Genomic DNA, 23,766 nt, shown 5'->3' on the forward strand with positions numbered 1-23,766 from the left:
AAGCTGGCATCTCCTGACCTAGATAACTGTCTGCTCCTCTCCCTCCATGCAAAATATAACTGCAGTTAAGGTGCTGCAGAGACAGTTTGGCAGGTAAGAGTATGCATGACTCTTGCAAAGAAACTGAGTTTGGTTCCTAGCACCCATGTCTGGTGGTTCACAACAGCCTGTGATTTCAGCTCCAGGGGATCTAATGCTTGTACTCACAGGCACCTCCCCACACGCACCCCAGCTTATGCACATACACATCATTTTTTAGATTCTTTAAATATAACCACAGGGACTGGAGAGTTGGTTCAGGGGTTAGGAGCACTGGCTGCTCTTCCAGAGGAACCAGGTTCAGTTCCCAGCACCCATATGGCAGCTCACAACTGTCTGTAACTCTGGTTCCAGGAGATCAACACCCCCACACAGACATACATGCAGGAACAATTAAAAAATATAATGTAACCACAGTCAAGGAAATTAGAACAATAAGAGGTGGAATTCAAATTCATATATTCTGAATTCATGGGCTGATCTTGTACCTGAGAAATGTGGGGATCTGGGTAAGTGAACTCTCTGAATGTCAATTCTGTCTTCTGTAAAACAAGGGGGAGTGGAGTGCTATCTTTTATAGAGACATTGGTAAGTGTTTTATACTTAGCAATCATTCAATAAGTAGTATTGATTTTTACCAGCCTAGCTGCTGATTACATTATTTATTCATTCATTCATTCATTTGAGACATGGTCTAGGCTGTCCTCAAACTCTTTACAGAGCCAAAGATGACTTTGAATTTCAGATCCACCTGCCTCTACTTATGCATTAGGCTTTTGCATGCTGGGGATAGTATCCAAGGCTTTGCTCATGTTATGGCAAGCATTCTACCCACTGAACTGCATTCTCATTCCTTCTTTACTTATATACACCACATATACATATACAATATATACATTGTGTATACATATACACACGGTGTATATGTATATATACACACACACATATATACACATGCACATATTGTGGGAGGGCAGAAGTTGGTGTAAGGTGTCTTAGGAAGTCCTAGGAATCCTCCTGTCTCTACTCCTAGCGCTGAGATTAGAAGTATACACTGCTGCACCTGCTCCTCTTTTAATGTGGGTTCTGGGGCTCAGCTGTGGGTCCTCATGTTTGGGCTGTGAATGCTGTACCAATTGAGCCCCATTGCCAGTCCTGGCCCTATATTTTAATGCAACCGTGTTTGGTCTCCATGATTATTCTCCAGGTTTGTAAAGATCAGTGTTCCAAATAGCTTTGTTGGCCATATATCCAAAATATTTTTGCCTCTCTTGTTGCTGTACCTACAAATACACAGGATTGGCACAGGTGTACACATACACACATGTACACACACATATACACACACACAGTGGGTGTCTCCTGCTCTTTTATATGTAAATCAGGCACATAAATGCGAACAATACAGATCCCACAAGCTGGGGTCCACACTCCTTCACAAAGGCCATATCATCTGCAAATACAGTCTGACTCACCAGTCACACTTGAAACCCACCAGCCCTCTGACAGATCCCAAGTCTCCCACAATTGCTAGATCCATTCACGCAAAGCCTCTTCACTGGTTCCAATATGGGCAGGTACCTTATTCTTGCTTCCTCTGCAGATGATTTTATTATAGTTGTTTTTGTTTTTGTTGTTCTAGAGAGTTTATCATTTGTCCCTCTTTCTCCCTACCCAGCCCCCAAACCTCCCCCCTCCAGCTTCCATTGCGCATGTGTTATGCCTCCCTCCCCCATCCTGGGTACCAATTGGGCCCTTTAGGGTGCTGGCAGTTGAAGAGATGGAGCTGCTTCCTCGGGAACACCGGGTCCCTTAAAACGCTGCTAACCGGAGCCGCCTTCCTCCCTGCAGCCTTCAGCAAGGATGGAGTGAAAGCGGATCCCTTGACCTGCTCACGAGGATTAGCCATGGAATTAAAGCAATCTCTGTCTGTCCATCTGGAAGCTGAAAAGCCTCTGAGGCGCTATGGGGCGGTGGAGGAGACAGCATGGAAAGCAGAGGGACTGGGAAGTAAGTGTTTGGGCAAGGAACGGGTGGGGACAATGGGGACCCGTGTGCTGGAGCTGGTGACTCCTAGTGCGGGGGTGGGGGGAACGTGGGTGAGCTGACAGGGGAAGCGCCCCCACAGCCCGGCTTCCAGTGTTGCACAGCAGCGATGTTCTCCCTACAAACAAAAGAGGGGACCCTCCAGGGCTGGGCTGCACCGGGAGGCTCCTCAGGAAATCACAAGGCAGCTAAGCCAGAAAGAGCCTGGGCCAATCAGGGAATCTCAGATCCCGGAGCCGGAGGCTGCTATTGCGAAGGATAGTCTTTCCTGCAGCCCAGAAAGGAGGATATTAGGGCGTTGAAATGCTTGAAGTCGCAGGAGCCAAGGGCCAGCTTGGGAAGCGCCCACGTACTGGAGATGGGGGAGTGTCTGCTTGCTTTCCTGCCTTGAGGTTCAGGACATAGCTTAAATCCCAGCATCTTCCCACCACTCCTGAGTCAGAGGAGAGGTGAAAGGGCAAGCAAGGGCAAGGTCAGCCCTGTGCACACCCCCGCCCCCCCACTCTTCTAGCCCTTGACTCGATGATCCGATTTGGTTTGTGCTCAGCCACAGCTGGCGGTTTTGAAACAGATCTCTGCACTCACCGATTTTCTCTGTGGTGTTTGGTATCAGCAGACATTGCTAAATATATTCAAGACTTTTGCTTTAATTTGTTGACTATGATACTTTAAGCTGCAAAGTGTGGAGGCTGTCTGGAAAGTCTAGGGTCACCGATGTCTCTGCAACTCTAGGGATTTCCCAGTGTCCTCCACCCCACCTCCTGCTCTGGTATGGCTTGCTCAGCAGCCCTGGTGTATGTAGTCTGCCAGGCTGGAAAAAGCCCTCTTGTCTTTTAGGGGACCTGGCTACCTGCTCTGAGGCAGGGTATCCAGGCTCAGTGACCTTTCCCAGCACGAGTCCCTGAGTTACTTGTCCTTAAAGTATTATAAATACTCCTTCCCACCTTCATTCAGGAGAAAGTGTGTGTGTGTGTGTACACATGAGCATGCACATGGGGTTATTTTCTTCATACTTGTAACTATGGACTCAATAGCTTAGCTATATTGTGTTTGGATCTCAAGTTCAAATATCTTCATTCCTGTTATGGTGGGTGTCATAGTCCTTCCAACCTCTTTCCTTTCATTTTCTTTCTTCTTTTAAGACCCGGGTCCATTCTTCTGCTTCATCCTCTCTAACTCTTTGGCTTTGGCATTTTGAGGTAATCTCAAGGCTGCAGGTCTGTTTTACAAGCTCAAAATAATGCCACTAATGGGTGCCTTTTGTTGTTAGTCATCATACCCTGAGGACTCAGACTCAGTGTTTCGTTTCATCACTGTCACCACTTCGTGTGGCCTTGTGACACCCTTGCATGAGAAGGCTGGGACTTTCTAGGTGACACAAACAGAAATGGTAGGAGCAGGATTCAGACCCAGTTAGCTGAACTCCACACGTTTGTGGTGAAGGTTTACTGCTTTCATAGTGTCAGGAACCTTCCTGGTCTGTTTCAAAGATGGTTAGTGATTTCACAAGCAGACAGTGGCCCTGTTGGTCCCTGCAGTCCACAGTGCTAGAAAGAAGGTTGGGTCCCCATAGAGTAGAAGCCAACCACAGTTGAGGAATCTCAGGTTTGACTAGAGCTTTTTGGCTGACAATGTGACAAGAGGCATCTCTGTCCTCACTCTACTCTGTCTTTTGAAGGTGGGGATAATATTATATACCATATGGATTGATCATGAATACCAAATAAGATGGTGCATGCAACGCTCAGGGGAGATCTCATTACACAGTTATGTTTCAAGAGCTCATCCTCCATCTGTAGAGGGAACTCCTTTCATCCTTTCCATGAAACTGCATAAAGCAAGACTCTGGGTTAAAACTGCAATATTAGGCAGATCTGTGAGTTCTAGGTCAACCAAGGCTACATAGCAAGTTCCAGGCCAGCCAGGGCTACAAAGTAAGACCCTGTCTCAAAACTAAAATGAAAAGCAAGCTGAAATACTGATCAATTCTCTAACAGCACACACCCTACTACCCCTCACTATCCCCACAAGGTCTCATATGACCCAGCCTGGCCTCAAATCCTGTAGCCAAGGATGACCTTGAATTCTCCTGCCTCTCCTCCCAAATGTTGGGATGCAGGTGTGTGCCAGCCAGCATGCCAGACTCCTTCCTATCTCTTCCCTTACAGCTTTGCATTTTCTTACCTTTTCATTGGGGAAAACAAAATTTAAGCATATAGGGAAATAGAGATAAGAATTTAATTTATGCCATCTAAGTCCCTGAAAATTTTGTGCTTCTGATTCCTGGCTATAGACTCCCTGATCCTTCTGTTCCAAACCATCCAAGTTTCTGAGACTTGTTTCATGGTTCAATAGCAGATCATTTTTCTTGTGTGCATTGGCACAGAGCCCCAAACCTGTCCCCTAGCTCTTTAAGCTATTCACATCTGAAATCTTCTCAAAGCAGGGATCCAGAGACTCACTTTAGAAACTTGAATTTGACAAGTTTTGGTATTTTGATTCTTATTTACAATCAGGCCTTTAGGGGTTTTTGTTTGTGCATAAATGTCTTCTCAACTTCCAAGTGATCTACAGAGCTATCCCATAGGTTTGGGCCTCTATTATTTATTAATTAAGTGTGGGAATTAGTAACGCTGGGGCTATGGCCAAACTACTGCAAACCAGTGCTGTAATACTTGACGTGTTGAAGGAAGAAAGATCCCATTAAGAAGATTCTGCCTCACTTCTGCATGCATTTAAAGATTTTTCTAAAGAACCGAAAAAAGGAGAAAGATGGTAGACTTGGTTGCTCTTAGCTGAGATTGTATTAACTGCTTCCTTTCATTTCATATAGAATATTTAAAGTATTTATGTACTCTGACGTATTTACACACAAGGTCTCATGTAGTCCAGACTGGCCTTGAACTGACTATATAGCCAAAGATGACCTTGTTTTGTGTGTGTGTGTGTGTGTGTGTGTGTGTGCATTCAAGCACTGTGGCATACATGTAGATGTCAAAGACAATTTGCAGAAGTCAGTTCTCTCCTTCTACCATGTAGATATCAATCAAATGTGGGTCATCAGGCCCGATGTCACGAGTCCTTACTGGCTTGACTTTCTCATCCTCCTTCTCATACTCATTTCTCATACTCCCGAGTTTATGGGTATACACCATAATGCCTGGGTTTGCATTGATAGGACTCAGACTTGGGACTTTGTGCATGCTAGGCAAGTGCTCTGCATGCACCCCAGCCCTCAACTGCAGCATTTACTTAATTTACTATCACTCTTATTTGTGGTACTGGAGCCTGAATACAAGGCCTCGTGAATGCTAGACAAGCGCTCTATCACTAAGCCATATTTTAAAGTCATCTAGGCCTTGAACCCCTACACTGTAGTCCAGGTAAGAACTTGGAACCCTCTTAGACCTGCACCACCTGGTGCAGCTCCAGGTCCAGTTGTACTACAGTCACAGTAGAAGAACAGAAGCGGTGCGAGAAGAACAAGCGGTGCCTGTCATCTAAGCCCTAGGTGGAGAGGCAGGAGGACCTGGACTTCAGGCTCTTCCTTGGCTACAAAGAGTGCTTGAGGCTAGCCCTGTCAAAAACAAATAACTAAAAATGGCAGAACAGGAGTTTGAAGTCAGGTGAAGTAAGTTCAAACTAACCCTTGTCCTTTCCATGGGCATATAGTTGAAGCTATATTACTGGTTGCTTTATCTGTAAAATAGGAATAAATGGGGCTGAAGGGATGATTCAGTAGTTAAGAGCCCTTGACCCAAGTTCAGTTCCCAGCAACCACACTGGGTGGCTCATAACCATCCATACCTCCAGCTATAGATCTGACACTGTCTTCTGAACTACACAGACACCCTCGAAGTGTACACACAAATAAATAAAACAAACACTTTAAAATGCGAAGAATCATAGTAACAGATGCTTGGGACTCGCTCTTGAAGGACAGAATGAGGTCGTTTAGCACACAACCTTGTGTGTTACAAGGTCAGTGCCAAATGGCTGTTGCTACAGCAGCCGAGAAGAAGCCCTTTGTACGTGAAGAGACTATTGAAAAGCTGTGTGGATGATGACACAGAAGTGTACACAAAAAGACACTTTTTGTTTTGTTTTTTGAGACAGGGTTTCTCTGTGTAACAGCCCTGGCTGTCCTGGAACTTGCTCTGTACACCAGGCTGGCCTCAAACTCCCGGAGCTCTGCACGCCTCTGCCTCCCGCTGCTGGGATTAAAGGCGTGCACCACCTCCGCCGTGCTAGAAAGACACTTTTTCAGTGTCCTACTTCGTGCTCCTTTTTAGTTCTGGGGATTGAACTAGGGCATCACGAATGCTAGAAAACCATCTAGTATTTTCTCACTTGAGACAGAGTCTAAGAAATTGCTTCCATTAACCCTTTCCCTCCTTAACCTTTACTAGGTAGCCCAGGCTAGCCTCCAAGTTGAGCTCCTTCTGTCTCTACTCCACCTCCCACCCATCTTTGACGGCATTTTCCTGTAAGCAGTGACTTTTTTTTTAATAACTCATCTGGAAAATTCTTAGTGACATTTTACTGTAGCAAGGTCTACAGAAATGCTGCTTTCCCACTGCTGTAAGTAATTAAGGGAGACAGGAAGATTCAGTGCCTTTGACAAAGCTTGGGGCTCTCAAAGGGCACAGTGGCCTGTTGTCAGGGTCACGTCGTGGCAAGTCTGAGTGTACCCTAAAGGATGGTCAGGACTGGGGGAGGGGATGGGGAAGAGATGGCCCTGTGTGTGGGGGGAGGGTAGAGGGAGCCAAGGGCATCCAGGTAGGAGAGGCTGTGGCAAAGTCACTGGCCCAGGGAACAGTCTTCCCAGAAGCCCCTGGAAGATGACTGTTCTTTACAAGTCCAGGGATGTGAAGCGACTGGTGATCGGATCATTAACTGACCAGCACCTCTGTTAATAAACAATACAGAGCTTGAAGTAATGTGACTTTGCTGCCTCTCTGTGTGACACATTGTTGGGGGGAAGGTTTGACTCATTTCCCTTGGCTTTCTAGTTAGGAAGAATAATTGTATTATTTCTTATTTTATTTTTAGCATTTTTCCTTCTTTTTTGTTTTTGTTTGTTTTGGGTTTTGTTTGTTTTGTTTGGGGTTTTTGAGACAGAGTTTCTCTGTAGCTTTGGAGCCTGTTCTGGAACTAGCTCTCATAGACCAGGCTGGCCTCGAACTCACAGAGATTCTCCTGCCTTTGTCTCCCAAGTGCTGGGATTAAAGGCGTGTGCCACCACCATCAGAAGGCTGCATTTTCCTTCTTAGTATAAAAATAATGCGTTCACTTTTGTTGTACTCTAGAGTCAGGACCTCATGTACCCCAGGCTAGCTTCCATTCACTGTAAAGCCAAAGATATCCTCGAGCTCCTGATTCTTCTGCCTCCACCATGAAAGTGCTGCTGTGACAGGTACACGCCGCCACTCCTGGCAGTGTTCATGAAGGGCACAGCACTGGGCAAAGCAAAGGCCCTCCCATATTTAGGGGATGTCAGGGTTAGGGATGAGGGTGTCAGATAATGTCTAAACAGCATGCCAGCTGTGATACATATTTTCTGGGAATTGTCAGAGAGGAGCCCTGCTCATTTGGCCATCAGGAAGTGACTGTTTGTTGAATGCTTTGACATTTTGACTTGCAAATAGCAAGGGATCCAAGCTCTGACTGCAAAGACAGAGTATTCCAGGAAGAGGCAGGTGGCTAAGCTTAGCAGCTGGGACCCAGTGAGTCAGGGCAAGGTGGTGCTTAGTCAGGAAGGAGGCAGGCCAGATATGACCTGTGGTTACAGTTTTAAAAAACAGTCTGAAGCTGACTACCATGGTAAGACATGTTACTGGGCCACGCTTTCCCATGTATTAATATACTTATTTATTCTGTGTGTGGGAAGGGCATGCGAAGGTCAGAGGAGAGCAGCCCATTTCTTCCTTCCACTACGTGGGTCCTAGGGTGGTCAGTTTTGACGGCAGCCCCTTTACCCACTGAGTCATCTTGCTAACCCCTGCAGGGACAAACACGGGATGGCTTTTGTTTTGAAATGCTACACTGGCTACTGGGGGAGAGTAGGACCACAGAGGGGCAAGCTGTGATCCCCACAACAGTGCTTGAGCAGCAATGACACCGCGCTTCTTCCTTCCTGATGACAGCCATTCTTAGCAAAGGGGGGAATGGCCTTGAGTGTGAAGGGTTGACAAGGGACAGAGACAGGAGAATGAGCACTGAGTGAAGCTACCCTCAGCTGGCAGGCAGCAAGGTTGACTTATAGAAGCTGTAGAAGCAGAGGTTGGAGTTATAGAGATGCTGATATTAAAGAATTTGTTGGTTTTTTTTTTTTGGTGTGTGTGGGGGGGGCTGGCCTCAAACTCTTAATGGTCCTTCTGCCTCAGCTTCCTGACTATCAAATTGTAGGCATGCACTATCACCCTTGTAACTGATGGCTCATGTTTTAGGTTTACTTTCTATGTGTTAAATGAAGAAGAAAATGTCAGGGGTGTTTATTGTTGGTGTGTGTGTTTTCCAAGACATGGTTTCTTTGTATAGCTCTGACTGTGCTGGAACTCACCCTGTCCTGTAGACCAGGCCGGCCTCAGACTCACAGAGATCTGCCTGCTTCTGCCTCCTGAGTGCTGGGATCAAGGGCGTGTATCATTGTGGCTGGCCTACCAAAGGTCTTACAGTCAGTCATTGGCAGAGCCTAACATGGTTCTAGGTTTCTCTGACTCCAAGTGTCCCTTTCCAGGAAGGGCTGGTATTTTGGGCCTACTGAAGGGGCAACTGAGATTGGAAATAAAGCAAGACACAGCCTGGAGCCTCAGAAAGCATAAAGATATGGGGAGAGGGGATGAAGTTAAAAAGAACAGTGTGGAATGAGACCTTTGCTCCATGAGAACACAGCAGGAGTAAGAGGAGACTGAGCTCACAGAGGGACTTCAGGCAGACAGCAAATAAGGATGTTTGCATTGGGCCTGTGAACTACGTAGTCTTTAGAAGTGAAAAGAGGTGAAAAGGACATTTCAGGTTAACTGCCAATTTGAAGAGAGGGCATCTCAGGTAAGTCGCCTGCTCAAAAGCTGGAGGCCACGCACTACCTTTGGGTTTTGCTTTTTTTTTTTTTCCTGGCTTCTTTTCCCTGGCTTAATGAAATATGCTTCCAATGGCTTATGTGTTATTCCACGTGGTTTCCTTATGGCAATCATGTGTTTCCTCCATGCACATGTGGTTTGGAAACTTCAGAACACTGCTTGTGAGTGTCCCTGAAGAGGCTAACACACTTGCTGGACAGGTTGAATGCCTAATGTGTACTAACCTCAGAGACACAGAGTAGAAAAAGCCCAGGCTCTGCCCTAGAAGAATTCTCTGCCTGTGTTCCCTTTTTTCACTCTACTGCTTCTTAGCAACTGGACTCTTAGGCAATGTGCCTCACATCCTTAAACCTCATTTTCCTAATCTGTGCCCACTTTATGGGCACAGTCCCCTGAGGACTAAGCAGGGCAGTGTCAGTAAGCATGGTGTTTGACATATCCATGTCTATGCTACTGAAAGACATGGTGTTAAGGGTCAGTCAGCTTAGCTGATGTTTATTAAGAAGCATCAGAGGTAGGAGGAAGGCTCGGTGGATAAAGGCACTTACCATCAAGCCTGAAGACCTGTCTTTGGTCCCCAGAATTGGCTCCCATAGGTTGTTCTCTGACCCCTACACATGCACACAGCACCTACTTCTCAGTTCAAAGGTGTGTGTGCACCAAGCTGAAGAGATGGCTCAGTCAGGAAAATGCTTGCTATGGAAGCATGAGAGCCCAAATTCAATCCCCAGATCCGATATAAAAATGATGGCTTTGGCGGCATGCACTTTTATTAACTCAGTGTTGGGGAGTGGATACAGGAAGATCTCTGAGACTCCATGACCAGCTAACTTAGCTGACTTGTCAAACCACAGGCAGTGAGATATCCGGTCTTCAAAAGACAAGGTGGGCAGTGCTTAGTCTTAGTGCTTAGTGTGAACTGCTGTCACACGTGCACAAGCTTATATAAAAAAGTACCTGCTAGGTGGGTGGAGCTGACTGTCCAGTGCTCACCACATTGTCCAGCACTTGGACCCTTCTTATTCAGTCAAAGTCACTGACTGGGGGTGGGGGCTGGTAAGCCAGAAGGCCTAGGTGCAAATGTATTTTGTAAATCTTCAATACTATGGCATTGAAAGTCAGAGTCTTGGTTAGTCTGCATTGGCTATCCATCTGCTTGACATCATTTGTTCCAGAGGCTGTGCTTAGATCAGTATTCTTACTTTGTTTTTGCAAGAAGTGAAGTTTTAAAATCACATATCTGGAATGGCACTGTTGTTGGGAACCAGTTACATTGACAATGTAACTGTGGGTAGAGACTGGGGTAGGCTCCCTACAGGTGCCAAGATCCCCAGTTCTTAGATACAACCACAGGTGGCACACTGCTCATAACTGGGCCTGTGAGGAGACACTGATCAGCTTCCAGTCACAGTAACATGAAAGAGTGCACAATTCTTGCTGTTGAATACCAGGGGGCTGGGAGTGATGTAAAGGACAGAAAAAGGGGGGCACAATGGGGAAGCAAATAAAATTATACACAAAAAAAGTTACACTGGGAAAAATATACATGCAACCATAATTGTATGTTTATGCTAAACTGTGTGTAGACTAGGAGAAGGGATCTTTGCCTTCAAAATGTTAAAAGTGTAGGTGAGTGAGTATGTTCATGTACAAGTGTGTGTGTTCATATATGAGTGTGAATGTGTATGTGTGTGTTCATGTATGAGTGTGTATGTGTGCTAGTGTGGGTCTCGGACATGAGGAAATTTAGTTTTAACTGACAGAATTCTTCTCACCCAACTTTCTAATTATTGTCTATGTTTTTAAGACAAGTTCTCACTCCGTAGCCCTGACTAGCCTGAAACTCTCTGTGTAGACTACACTGGCCTGGAACTCACTGACTCCGTTCATAAAGGCTCTACCCTCTTGACCTCATTGTTTCCCATAAACCATATTTACTCCATCATGTTGGGGTTTTGGTTTCAACATCTGAATTCCATAAACAGTCTGCAGTGTGCTTCCTGGTTGAGACGGGAAGGAGGACAGCTGGGAGTGAGACCAGGCTCACTCCGGGGTGAAGCACTTTTAGCTCTTGTTCTTGTTGTTGTTTGTTTTTCGAGACAGGGTTTCTCTGCATCTTTGGTGCCTGTCCTGGAACTTGCTCTATAGACCAGGCTGCCCTCAAACTCACACAGATCCATCTGCTTCTGTCTCCCGAGTGCTGGGATTAAAGATGTGTGCCACCACCATCTAACCATCTTTAGCTCTTAAAAGGAACCATCATTTTGACAAGGAGCAAAGGTACTGAAATTATTTCCATTTGGTTCTTCCCACACCCAGAGTGCCAGAATGAGCTAAGGGGTCCCTCCCCTGTCGCCACGCATTGAGGCAGGCCCCACCCATTGTCATCCTCTTTGGATGGTCACTGTGATGGTGCCGATGGCTCTCATCCTGGTGTCCAGGTGCCAGGAGCTAGGCAGCCCAGTTCTCTAGGGATCAGTTCTGCTTTGGTTATTTCCCGGAGGCTTGTGGGAGGGAAGACTAGGCTAGTTCATTCATCTCTGCTGAGATAGATCTTCTAATAAATGGGGGCGTGATTCACAAGGTTGATAATGACCTGTGTCCCTGTTGCTTTTCCTGTCACTGTGATATAATTAATACCTGACAAAGGCAACTTAAGGAAGGAAGGAAGGACGTATTCCGGCTGGCACTTTGAGGGCACAGTCTATCATGGTGAGCACACCAAGACAGCAGCCACTTGAGGTGGGCGCTGGTCGAGCTGCATCCAATCGGAAAGCAGGGAGTGATAAACGCTCAGCTCGCCACACTGTCTTCTCTTTATTCAGCCCAGGATGCCAGCTCATGGGATGGCTCTGCCCATACTTGAGACAGATTTCCCCACTTCTATTAACCTAATATAGGTAATGCTTCACGGGCATGCCCAGGGTTTGTTTCCTGGGTGACTCTAATACTGGTTTTCAAGGTGTTTTTTTTTTCTTTTTTCTCTCTTTTGAGGCAGGGTCTCAGGCTAACTTGTAACTTACTAGGTAGCTGAGGATGACCTTGAACACCCGATCCTGCCTCTACTTTCAAGTGCTGAGATTACCACACATGGCTTTTATGGTGCTGGAACTGAACCCCTGGCTTTGCATAAGTTAGACAAGCACTCCAACTGAGCTAGATCCCCAGATACTAAAGTTTACAATGTAGTGCCATTTAGTGCAATACATTGAGTGGGACAAACATTAGCTGTCTCATTCTCATACATTTGTTCTTCCCTAAAGTTAATTCTGGTGAGTTTACACAGTTTCTCCCTTTGAGCCTACAGGGCAGGAAAAGATTCTATCCTATTGTTACGTTCACGGCTGAGAAACTCCAATAACAAATGATGATCAACCAGAGAAAAGGTTAAGAATTTATCCATGCAGTTCAATGTTCCTTGTCTGGAACACCTGTGACCAGAAGTATTTTTGGCTGTTGATTCTGGACTGTTTGCTTATATTTGCATATGCATAATGAGATGTCCTGGCAATGGGGCCCAAGCCGCGACACTAAATTCATTTATGCTTCATATATAGCAAAACACACAGCCAGGTCATTTTTATACAATATTTTTAGTGTACTTCTGTGTATTATGATTCGTTACTCCACATTGGGTATGAAAATTTCAATACGAATTGTGATATTGATGCTCAAAAGGTTTCATACTGGGGACATAGCTCAGTAGTAGAGTGCTGACTTTCCATGCAAAATGCCAACTTTTTGTGAGCTGGGCAGGAGTTCCAGCATGTTGGAGGTTGAAAAAGGAGGGTGATTGTCTGAGTGAGACTATTTCCCCATAAAAAAAAATATTCCAGATGTTTAAGCATTTAAGACTTTTGAGGTTGGTATAAGTTTTATGGGATTGTGTGGAGGTCAGAGGTCACCCTTTGCTGTTATTCCTCAAGCACTGCCCACCTTGTTTTTGTGTGTGTGACAGGGTCTTTCACTGACCTAGACTGGCTGGCTAAGTAGCCAGTGCCAGGGATCCTCCTGGATCCTCCTGGACCCTCTTGTCCCGGCCATCCAACATTGGAATTACATGCAACTGATTTTTTTTCATGGGTCCCAGGGATCAAAATAAGGATTTTAGGCTTGTGCAGCAGGCCTTTTGCTGACAACCCTCCTAGTTCCTTGTGTGGCATTTCTTTCCTTCGGGCCACTTGAAGGTCTTCAGGTTATAATTGCATGAGGAGGTTCAAGTGACCCCCCTCTTCCTGATGTTTCCTCCAATACCAAGGTGCCATATTTTGGAGTAACATGTTCTGAACCCCACTGTGGCCCCTTTCCAGGTCCTTAGCACCCACTAGACTCTCTTTCTCTCTCTGTTTGGGGTATTTTTGTATAAATAGAATTCATCCAACATGTAACCTTTTCTGTTTGGCTCATTTCTTTAGCATCATTGTTTCAAGGCTTCTCAGTGTTCTAGCATCAGCACTTCAAACCTCACTGCTGAATGCTGCACTTATGAGAAGGAAGCTACATCCTGTTTGTCTACCCATCTGTAGACAGCTAACAAAAACCACCCCACAGCCAGAAATACCTGAGTTCAGGATGCAGATACTCTAGTCTAACAGCACTCCTATCCCCTCTCTTCTTCTTCACCCCTAGGATATCACAGTCTCGGTGTTTTGTACACCACACACACACATACGCACACACACAAGCTATGTCTTTGTCACCCAGGGCACTTTTCATTCATTTGTTGTTTCCTATGTACTTTGGGAGGTGGCAATACAGAAGACGTGATTCGTCCCTGGGAATTGATCCTATTCCAGAGAAAGCTCTGAGTCCATTGGCTAGGCAGACTCAGGGCAGCAGCCAGGGTTTGTGTGTACAGGGTATTTCTAGTTAGCCATCTGACGTATTCTTGGCAGTAAGTGGAAGTGACAATTTTCCCCTCACTTCAATTTGTCAAAAGCAGTAAATTTCCTAGGCAGGGAAGTTCGGAGAGAAATCAAAGCCGTTTGAATGGGAGCTTCTTCTCATTTCCAGAAGCTCTTAACTGTGTTTTCCTTCCACGGTTTTACTCTGAGCACACGTAGTACTTTTGCTTGTCAGTGCTCTGTGTGTGTGTGTGTGTGTGTGTGTGTGTGTGTGTGTGTGTGTGTGTGTGTATGTGTGGTGCATATTGTGTGTGGTGTGTGTGAATGGTGTGTGTGGCGTGTGCATATGCATGTGAGTGTGTGTAGTGTGTGTATGTGTGGGGTGTGTGTGTATGTCACAGCCTGTTTGTGGAGGTCAGAGGAGGCTAGCTGTGTCATAGCCCAGCATGTTTGTGTGAGTGCTGGAGACAGAACTCAGGTCTCAGTGCAAACACTTTACTAATCTGGACCATCCCCCAGCTCATTTCTTTTATTTTTATTTTTTCCAAACTGAAATTAGCATTCCTTTCATGAGGTAGAGGAGGAGGAAACGGCACCAATGGGTTTCCCACTAATATCCTAACATACCAGATGCTCCTACACATTGAGATGGTCTCTATCTCACGGGGAGGTCACCACATCCACATTCTCCATGTTAACTCTCAGTTAACTCTATTGCTGCCATCAGGCATAGAACAAATATGGACGATGCTGAGGAACATCTTGCCCTATGGGAGCTATCTCTGGCTGAACATTAGAGCCCTTCAAGTCACATTTAATACAATCAACCTGTTCCCTCCACCTTCCTTTCATACTGGACTAAAGGCCTCTAACTCAGAAAGAAGATGATATTCCCGAGGTCTGGGAAGCAAAATAAATCAGCCTGGACCCACTTGTTATATATATATATATGTCACATATATATATATGACATATATATATATATATAAATAAAAGGAAAGAAACGAAAAGCAAGGCTGGGGATGTAGCTCACTCTGCGTGGTATACACAAGATCCTGTGTTCTATCCTCGACATTACATAAGCCAGGCAAGACGGTATGTCATGCCTATAATGCAAACACTTGGGAGGCAGAGGCAGAAGGATCAGAAGTCAAGGATATCATCCACTACACATGAATTTGAGGCTAGCCTGAGCTATGTAAGGCTCTGTCTTTAAAGGGAATAAAAGCTAATGAGAAAAAAAGTCCCTTTATCAACCCCAATTACAGTGGCCAAACCCTGAGTCTTCTCAGGAAAACATTTGATCCAAATGTTCATCTGATCAAAGGTTCCCAGGTGAAACAAAGCAGCTATACTAGACTAGACATCCCTACTGGATTACAAAAGGCACCAATGCTCTCATTAATGTTTTTAAACATTTAAAACCTTGCCACTGATAGAGGGATGCAGAATTCATGTTCTGTGGGTCAACTCCTCCACGACTTTACTCCCCTTTCTGAAAAAGAAGAAGAAGAAGAAGAAGAAGAAGAAGAAGAAGAAGAAGAAGAAGAAGAAGAAGAAGAGGGGGAGGGGAAGAGGAGGAGGGGGAGGAGGAAGAAGAAGAGGAAGGGAAAGAAAGGCAACAAAGCATACTTAGAAATGACTCCTTTGGTTACAGGTAGATGCAGTTGCTAGAGAAGTGTGCCTGTACTGAGTCACCAGGTCTAAGGCGTGTTTCAGGTGACACAGCGTGTTAGATGCTCTGTGTTGCTCTGATGACCAGATTGAATTGTTTATTTTGCTCATGCTTTACATACTTTGGTCCATAGTGGGTGGGCTCTGTGAAGAGCAGAGTGTGTGGTTAATCAAAGTTGCTCACTTCAGGGTACTGGAAGCAGGGTACCAGTACCGCCTTCAAGGCCACGTACCACTGACATAACTTCCTTCCACTTAAGGGGTTCACTTCACCCCTATAGTGGGTTCCCTGGCACTGGAGTCAGGTTATAAGGTTAGCCATCACATAGGTGTATAGGCTGACTGGCCACCAAGCCTTTGTTATGTGTTCTTTCTCTCTCTCTCTCTCTCTCTCTCTCTCTCTCTCTCTCTCTCTCTCTCTTTCTCTCTCTCTCTTTCTCATCTTATGTAGCCCAGGCTAATCTTGAACTTCTTGGTGCTTCTGCCTCAGCTGACTACACGGGACTGCAAGTATGTACCACCTTGCCCAGCTATGTCTAGACCTTTAACACATGAGTCTTTGGGGGACATTTGAAATTCAAACTATGGCATATGGCCAAAACAAAACAAAACCTTTCCATATTATTGTAAAAAGATAATTTTTGGGAAAAGATAAAATCTTGTCACAAAGATAAAAACAAACAGAAGTTAGAAATTGTTGTGTAGGCCTGGCGCTAAAATTCAGTTGGGAGAGCTTGCATCCCCAGCACCACATAAAACTGCCTGTGATGTTGAGTATCTGTACTCTTGCACCCAGCTCCTGGGAAGTGCTGGCAGGAGGATCAGAAGTTCAAGGCCATCCTCAGGATGCACCATGAGTTTTAAAGCCAGCCTGGGCTTTATAAGACCCTGTAAATAAATAAACAATTGTATACTACGTTCATCTGAATCAATGTGAGATCCAGGCAGGTGTGACGACAGGTTTTAAAGGACCTGAAGGACCATGTAATCAGGAATACAGGATCATGTAGTTGGTAGGGATGTAGAGATGAATGTTCCCCGAGAGACTGAGAACAGAGTCTGCATGTGGGCCAGAATCACCACTTCCCCGGCACTTGTGTGGCGGAGACAATGAAAAGGTAGACTCGCGTCACCTCAGAGCTGACCTGGAGACAGTGTTTTCCACGGACACACGGGTTCTCAGGAAGCACACACCTTCCCCATATAATTCATGTGCACTTCTGAGGAGGCAATGAGCGTCAGGTACTTGGTAGCATCTCAAGCTGGCTTCAACTTGAGCGTCAATCCTCCCCAGTGATGAGATTTACAGGTGTGTGTGGTGCCTGCCTGTTTTATGCAGTGCTGGATCTTGAACCCAGAGCATTGTGTGTACTAGTTGAACACAGTACTAAATAAGCCACATCTCAAGACCCACAAAATGATTTCTTATGAAACCTGGTTCAGTAAGTATCTATGCTCAAAAACCTGGAGTCTGCAGGGACTGTAGAAAACTCACTGAAAAATTTGGTCATTTGTGTATCCAGATATTCTCAGCTGATGCTCAGGGCTCACCTTAGTCACTCTGTATGAACCTTAAACCCTGATGTGGACCCAGAGTTCACTCAGTCTTGCTGTTACCAATTTAGCTGACCCACAAACTAAAAGTATTCACCGTGTACACATATTTTCAGCTCAGGGTCACAGCCCTGCCACCTGTGTGTAGCGATGACTGCTTGGCTGGCAGATCAGATCATCCTTCTGGAGAACAAGAGGGGCTGGCACACAGTAGGAATTCTACACATACCTAATGATTACATGGAGATATTTGATTCCTAAGCCACCAAGGAAACCCATGTGTCAGTTCCTAAAGAAGTGGGGTTACTGGGCATTAACACATTTCTAAAGAAGGTCCTAGAAGACATTGCTTTGGCCTCTGTGGGTTGAAACCAGGCATCTGGATTTCTAGCATTTACTCAGCGGCTGCTCTTGTTATCTAAAAACAGAGCAAGGGCAGCTTGGAGCTGGCTTGTTGCCTAAGCCCCTGCTTGCCAGCCTGGCACATGCCATATTAAAGGTGCCACAGAAAAGCCTGTCAGAGGCAGGATTTAAACAGTTTCCCTGGAGCGGTTTGCCTTTCTCTAAGTCAGTGTTTTGTAAATCCTGTTCTGAGGAATCACACCTGCAGATGGGGCCCGGCTGTGGTGGCGCACGCCTTTAATCACAGCACTTGGGAGGCAGAGGCAGGTGAATCCCTGTGAGTTCAAAGCCAGCCTGGTCTACAAGAGCTAGTTCTAGGACAGGTAGGACTCTTACACGGTGAAACCCTGTTCAAAAAACAAAACAAAACAAAATCTGCAAATGGCTGTGTGAAAATGTAGGGAGTGGGATTTCCAGGCTGTTCTGCTGTGTTGGGCCTCACGTGTGCTAGGCAAGTGCTCTATCCCTGAGCCGCGGCTGTAGCTGGTGCAGAATGGAATTCTTTAATTGTGCATGGAACCTTTGGAGGGAGGCTGAGCTCCTGTAGCCAGGCTCCTGTTAGCTGGGGTTATGCCCTGTCTGCTCTTGACTTTGCATTAGTTAATATAGTTGAGCATGACTTTGAACTTCTGAATCTCCTGCCCCCACCTCCTGATGCTGAAATTACAGCCCTAGGCCTGCTATGTTCTTTTGTTTTGTTTTGCTTTGTTTTGTTTGTTTTCTTTTGTTTTGGTGTTTTGAGGATGGTTCAAAGTTTCCATGACCCTGAACTTCTGACCTTCCTGTTTCTACTCCTGATGATTATTGCATCCGTATCCTTTTTTGTTTTCAGTGTTGAGGGTAGAACCCGGGTTTTATGTATACATCCGCCAACTGAGCTATATCCCCACCCTGGGACCAACGTTTGAAAAATGAAATAGAAAAGAATAGAAAATCCAAGGTTGCATCTGAGGTACTAAAGGACATTTTTTTGTGCATCTTTTATTTGCTTTATGTTTATATGGCATGTAGAGACTGGGTCAGTGTATATTTCTTTTTTAAACATTTATTTATGGTGTGGGAGAGCATGCATGTGACACAACATGGGTGCGGATGTCAGAGAACACCTGTGTTGTCGTATCTCCCGGTCATTGGGTGCCTTTGGTCACTTAACTTAAAGTGCCTTTATCTGCCGAGACGTCTCACCTGCCACACTGCGTATTTATTAATGTGGATCACAGTAAATAAATTTACTTAAGTAATTTTGCAAAATCAAGGACCTTAAAGAATTACAAAGAATGCTTGCAGACTGGATTAGACTTTTTGTTCCATTCCGCTGTCCCCTTGTTGCTCCAGATGATACAGCTGGTATATAGTTTGCGCAGCTGTCCCTTGAGGGCCTCACTCAGCTCTACCTGAGATCCTCCTCCTTCACTCCAACTCTGGAAGGAAAAGAATTTCCCTCGATATTCACGTAGGTAAAGGTGCCCAGAAGACAGACTAGATTTGATGATCTCACTTTGAAAGGGAGGAGGAAGAGAAGACAGAGGAGGAAAGCAGGGGCTTCAGGAAGATATTTTCCGTGGGTGTCTGAGATTGGCAGCACGATGGCATTAACCTTCTATCATCAAAATAACACCCAGCTATATTTTTAAGATGTATTTATTTGTTATGTATATCGTGTTCTGCCTGTAGGCCAGGAGACAGCACCAGATCTCATTATGGATGGTTGTGAGCCACCATGTGGTTGCTGGGAATTGAACTCAGGACCTCTGAAAAAGCAGCCAGTGCTCTTAACTGCTAAGCCGTTGTTGGGGGATGCTGCTTGTTCATTCCTGACAAAAAAAAGGGAAAATGGTGTGGGAAGTCCTTCCATGTGCTGCTTTTATTGGTTAATGAATAAAGTTGTTTTCAACCAATGGCTTGACAGAATATAGCCAGGCTGGAAGAGATATATAAAGAGAGTAGGTGGAGTCAGTGAGGAGCCATGTAGCCACCCACAGGAGATAAATGCACCAGAACCTTGCTGGTGAGCCACAGCCACATGGTGATATACAGATTGATAGAAATGGGTTAGTCTAGGCTTTAAGAGCTTGCTGGAAATGTGCTGAAGCTATTGGCCAAACAGTGTTGCAAATAATATGGTGTCTGAGTGATGATTTTGAGTCAGGGCAGTCAGGAAACAAACTAGCAGCCTCCCCCAACAAGTCATCCCGCCAGTCCCTGTGATACAGGTGCACACCATTGTGTCTGGCTATTTATGTGGGTCCTTGGGCTCGAACGCATGTCTTCATGCTTTAGTATCTGAGCCATTTTCTCAGCTCTCTTTTTCTTTTGAAGTGAACAAGCAACTGAATTAATCACATTTTAAAAATGTGGGGGGAGGGGTCCCTGGAAACTCCACTGCCATCAAAGAAATGAAACTTGAGAGGCAAGAAAATTCAGTTCAGCACAATTTAGCCAGACTGGTCCAAGCTTTAGGAGTCTAACCTAAAGCAGTTTGTTATAAGCATACTATGCATGGTACAATTAGGAAAAAAGTTTCCTGACATAATCCAATCCCCAGTTCCCATGGAGGCATGGTTACACAGATGCTCATGTCATCCCTCCAAAGATAGGCTACCTGAGCTAGTGTGAGGGCTAGCGAAGTGTAGTATGAGGAGCAGCGGGCTCCCGCTGCCCGGATAGCTTAGCCCGAAATACTTACACAGAAACTGTATTCATTCAAACACTGCCTAGCCCATTAGTTCTAGCCTCTTATTGGCTAACTCTCAAATCTTGATTAACCCATTTCTATTAAATCTGTGTATCACCACATGACTGTGGCTTACCGGCAAGATTCTAACATATGTCCATCTCAGGCCGGAGATTCTTGGTGTCTGCCACACTTCTCTTCTCCCCAGCATTCTGTTCTATCTACTCTGCCCACGTAAGGACTACTCTATCAAAAGGCCAAGGCAGTTTCTTTATTCAACCAATGAAAGCAACGCAAATACAGAAGGACCTCCTACACCAGGGAAGGAGTTGGCCTGGTCTCTGACATACAGCTAGCATAGTGGGCACTTGGGCTGTTGACCACCTCCAGTCCTGGCTGTGGGAGCTTGGGGAACCCCTGGCCATATAGATAATGATTGTGGGAGCTTGATATGGCCTGGGTCTTTAGGTAACCAAGCTATGAATCACCTCTAATTCCCAGCCTTCTGAGTGGGCAAACAGGTTCTAATCTTTCCTTCTGAAAAGATAACCCTGCAAGCTTCACATTCCTGGTTTCCCTGGTGGTCTGTGGGCAAAAATTACCTTTGTGCTCCCAACCAAAAATGAGAGGAAAAATAATGAAAAGTTTCTTTTTCTCACTGTATGCTGAGTTCTACTATTTCTTTTTGCTTGGGTTTGACTAAAACATAGTTTATATTTTTTAAGAAAATTATCAAGGCCTTTCTCTTTTCTTATCATAATTTAAAAAGAGAAATATGGGGAACTGGGGAGTGTGGCCCAATGACAGGGTATTTTCCTCCAATGTGCAAGAGGTTTGCTTACCATCAGTACACACACGTGCACACACATGCACAAACACACACACACTCTCGCATGCACAAGTGCATGCAAGCACACACGTGGTCATGCTTCTCCAGCTCTGAAAACTTGGCTTCGTATTAATTGAATAATGACAAACTGTTCTCCTAACATTACAAGTGTCTTCAGTCCAGTCTAGAATGTTTATTAGTCATCTACTCAGTATAAAGCACTACTCCAACAGCAGTGGAAAATGGTTCAAATGTCTCTGCAGTCAAAGGGTTCTCAGTTTCACAGGTGAGGATCTTTGTGATTTCAAAGCATTTTTCGGCTTGAGAATGTAGCTCCGTTGCCTAGCATGCACAAGGTCCTGAGTTTGTACCATGGGAATGGGTGCGGAGGTGCAACCTGTAATCCTAGTGTGTGGAAGGTGCAGGCCAGAGAATTAAGAGTTCAAGGTCACCTTCAACAACAATAATAAGGCCAGTCTGGGCTATATGAGACTCTGCCAAAAAATAAAATCCAAAAGCTCCCCTCAAAGGGCTGGAAAAATGGCTCGGTGAGTAAAATCACTTGTTGTGCAAGCCTGACAATTTTGATTGTGCACTCCAGAACCCACTTAGAAGGTGGATGCAGCAGTGCAAATGTCCACAATAAAATTGGTCAGCTAGCCTGGCTCACACAGTAGCAAAGAGATTCTGGCTTAGACAAGGTAGGAAGGATGTACTCTGTGGCATGCTTGCTCGCTCGCTCACTCACTGTGTACTCTCACTCTCTGGCTCTCTATCTCTCTGTCTCGCTCTCTCTCACACACACACTTTAAAAGAAAAAGAAAAAAATCTTTCAAAATTTGATTTCTGTTCAGGCAAATGCATATGACTAATAACATATTTGAAGATACTTTGTAAAGTCAGCTTCTATTGAAAACAGAGCACATTCTGCTAATTTCTAACTGATTTCCCCCTCTCTGTTCTCTAACTTGTAATCATTATAAGATGATCTATGACCTGTGATTAAATCTTAACTGTTTAGGTAGAGAGCTGTGAAGTCTTCATGCTCTAGTGAGACTTTCTCAAGCCATCCATTGGAAAGCTCCAAGAGAAACAGCCACACTTCATGCCCTCCCTGTCTTTCACAGGGTTAGAGTTTTTCTTCCCTGGCACCTACTCAAACTACCTGTGCCTGGAGAACTTATGACTCAACAGAGGAATCATTACTAGAGGCTGGGAGTAAGTAAGCTAGCCCATCTGTTAGTTTACCTTCACAAGCACAAGGACTGAGTTCAAATCCCAGAACTGGAAAAACAGAGACAGGGGGATCCTTGGAGCTTGTTAACCAGCCAGTGTGATGAATTCATAGCCTACTTGATGAATTCTTGGTTTCAGTGAGAGACCCTGTCTCAAAAAACCCAGATGGATAGCGCCTGAAGAAGGATAGCTGGTGTTGTTCTATGGCTTCCATACACAGGTGCACAGTGAAGCATGTGTACCCACACTGAGCACTGCACACATGTATGCAGCTACCACAAATATGCACTTTTCATGAAGAAAAGCATCAAGATGGATCCTCTCTCATACGAACAGGCTGACAGACTGAGCAGAAGCAATGGAGAGCGACACCAGGAACTCGCACTGCACCCAAACACTTACAGAGCGTGTCAAGCTCTTCTCAGCATCTTATAAGCATTACAGACATTGTCAGGTTAAAATCATAAATAACAATAAATTCACAATTAAATCCAAACATTTATAGGTAGAACAGGGCTGTGGTGGATATGCTAGGAAAGGCACTTGTGATCTTTGGAAGCTTTCACAGTCTCCTGCAGCAAGAGAGGTAAAGACGAGCAGGAGAAGCTGTCTTCAGCCATTTCTGGCTTCAAGAAGCCACCATTTGTCATCAGGGTAGCTCTCCAGCACTGACCTGCTTAGTGAAAAATGGTTGAGGTTTGTGAAGCATTGAGAATAAAACCCAGGCTTTGAGTTGGGCAAGCCCTTAACCAGTGGAGCCATACCTTAGCTCCAGGTTTTATTTCACAGAATACACTATTCCAAAGGTCTTCACTGTCAAGGAGTTGACCATGCATACTCTGGCCCGACCTTCACCCAGTTCTCTGAAAAGACCATGGTTAATATCCCACTAATCTTAACAACAGTTTCTGGTTCATCAAATTGACATCTTCCTTTCTCTTTCAGTGGCTGAAACTTATCTACTGAATTAATTTCTTGGTATTCTTGTATGAAACTGTCAGGAAGCTTTTGTAAAATCATTTCCATGTAACAAAACCTCATTATAAAAATTTAAACCATACCCAAAAGGCATCTCTCCTTCATGTTTCTGTCCCCATACAAGTCTAGTGTACAAACTCCTGGGTTCTTATTGCATAGTTATGTTTACTGTTTTGAGTCCCATGTGGTCCAGGCTGGCCTTAACTGGATATGTAGTTAGGATTACCCTGAACTTCTGATCCTCTTGCCTTTACCCTGAGTGTTGGGATTATTGGTGTTTATAGGGTATTGAGGATCAAACCCAGGGCTTTATGCATGCTAGACAAGCCCTTTACAAACTCATTTATGTCCACAGCCCAGACATGTATTGATCTGTATATTTTAATTTTTTAAATTACATTTATCTAT

The 23,766-nt window shown here is 45.0% G+C and overlaps 1 protein-coding gene across 1 annotated transcript in view; it reads left to right on the plus strand.

Annotated features, from left to right (window-relative positions):
- The first annotated feature begins 1,767 nt into the window (after positions 1–1,767).
- Bmerb1 (bMERB domain containing 1) overlaps positions 1,768–23,766 on the plus strand; it is a 77,863-nt gene continuing 55,864 nt past the window's right edge. Inside the window, exon 1 of the mRNA XM_048433263.3 lies at positions 1,768–2,049. Within this exon, the coding sequence (XP_048289220.3) occupies positions 1,947–2,049 (103 nt within the window). The 5' untranslated portion in view covers positions 1,768–1,946. The remainder of the gene's footprint in view (positions 2,050–23,766) is intronic.

The sequence above is a fragment of the Myodes glareolus genome, chromosome 9 (assembly GCF_982192425.1).
Source record: "Myodes glareolus chromosome 9, mMyoGla1.1, whole genome shotgun sequence".
In the NCBI taxonomy this organism is placed as follows: domain Eukaryota; kingdom Metazoa; phylum Chordata; class Mammalia; order Rodentia; family Cricetidae; genus Myodes; species Myodes glareolus.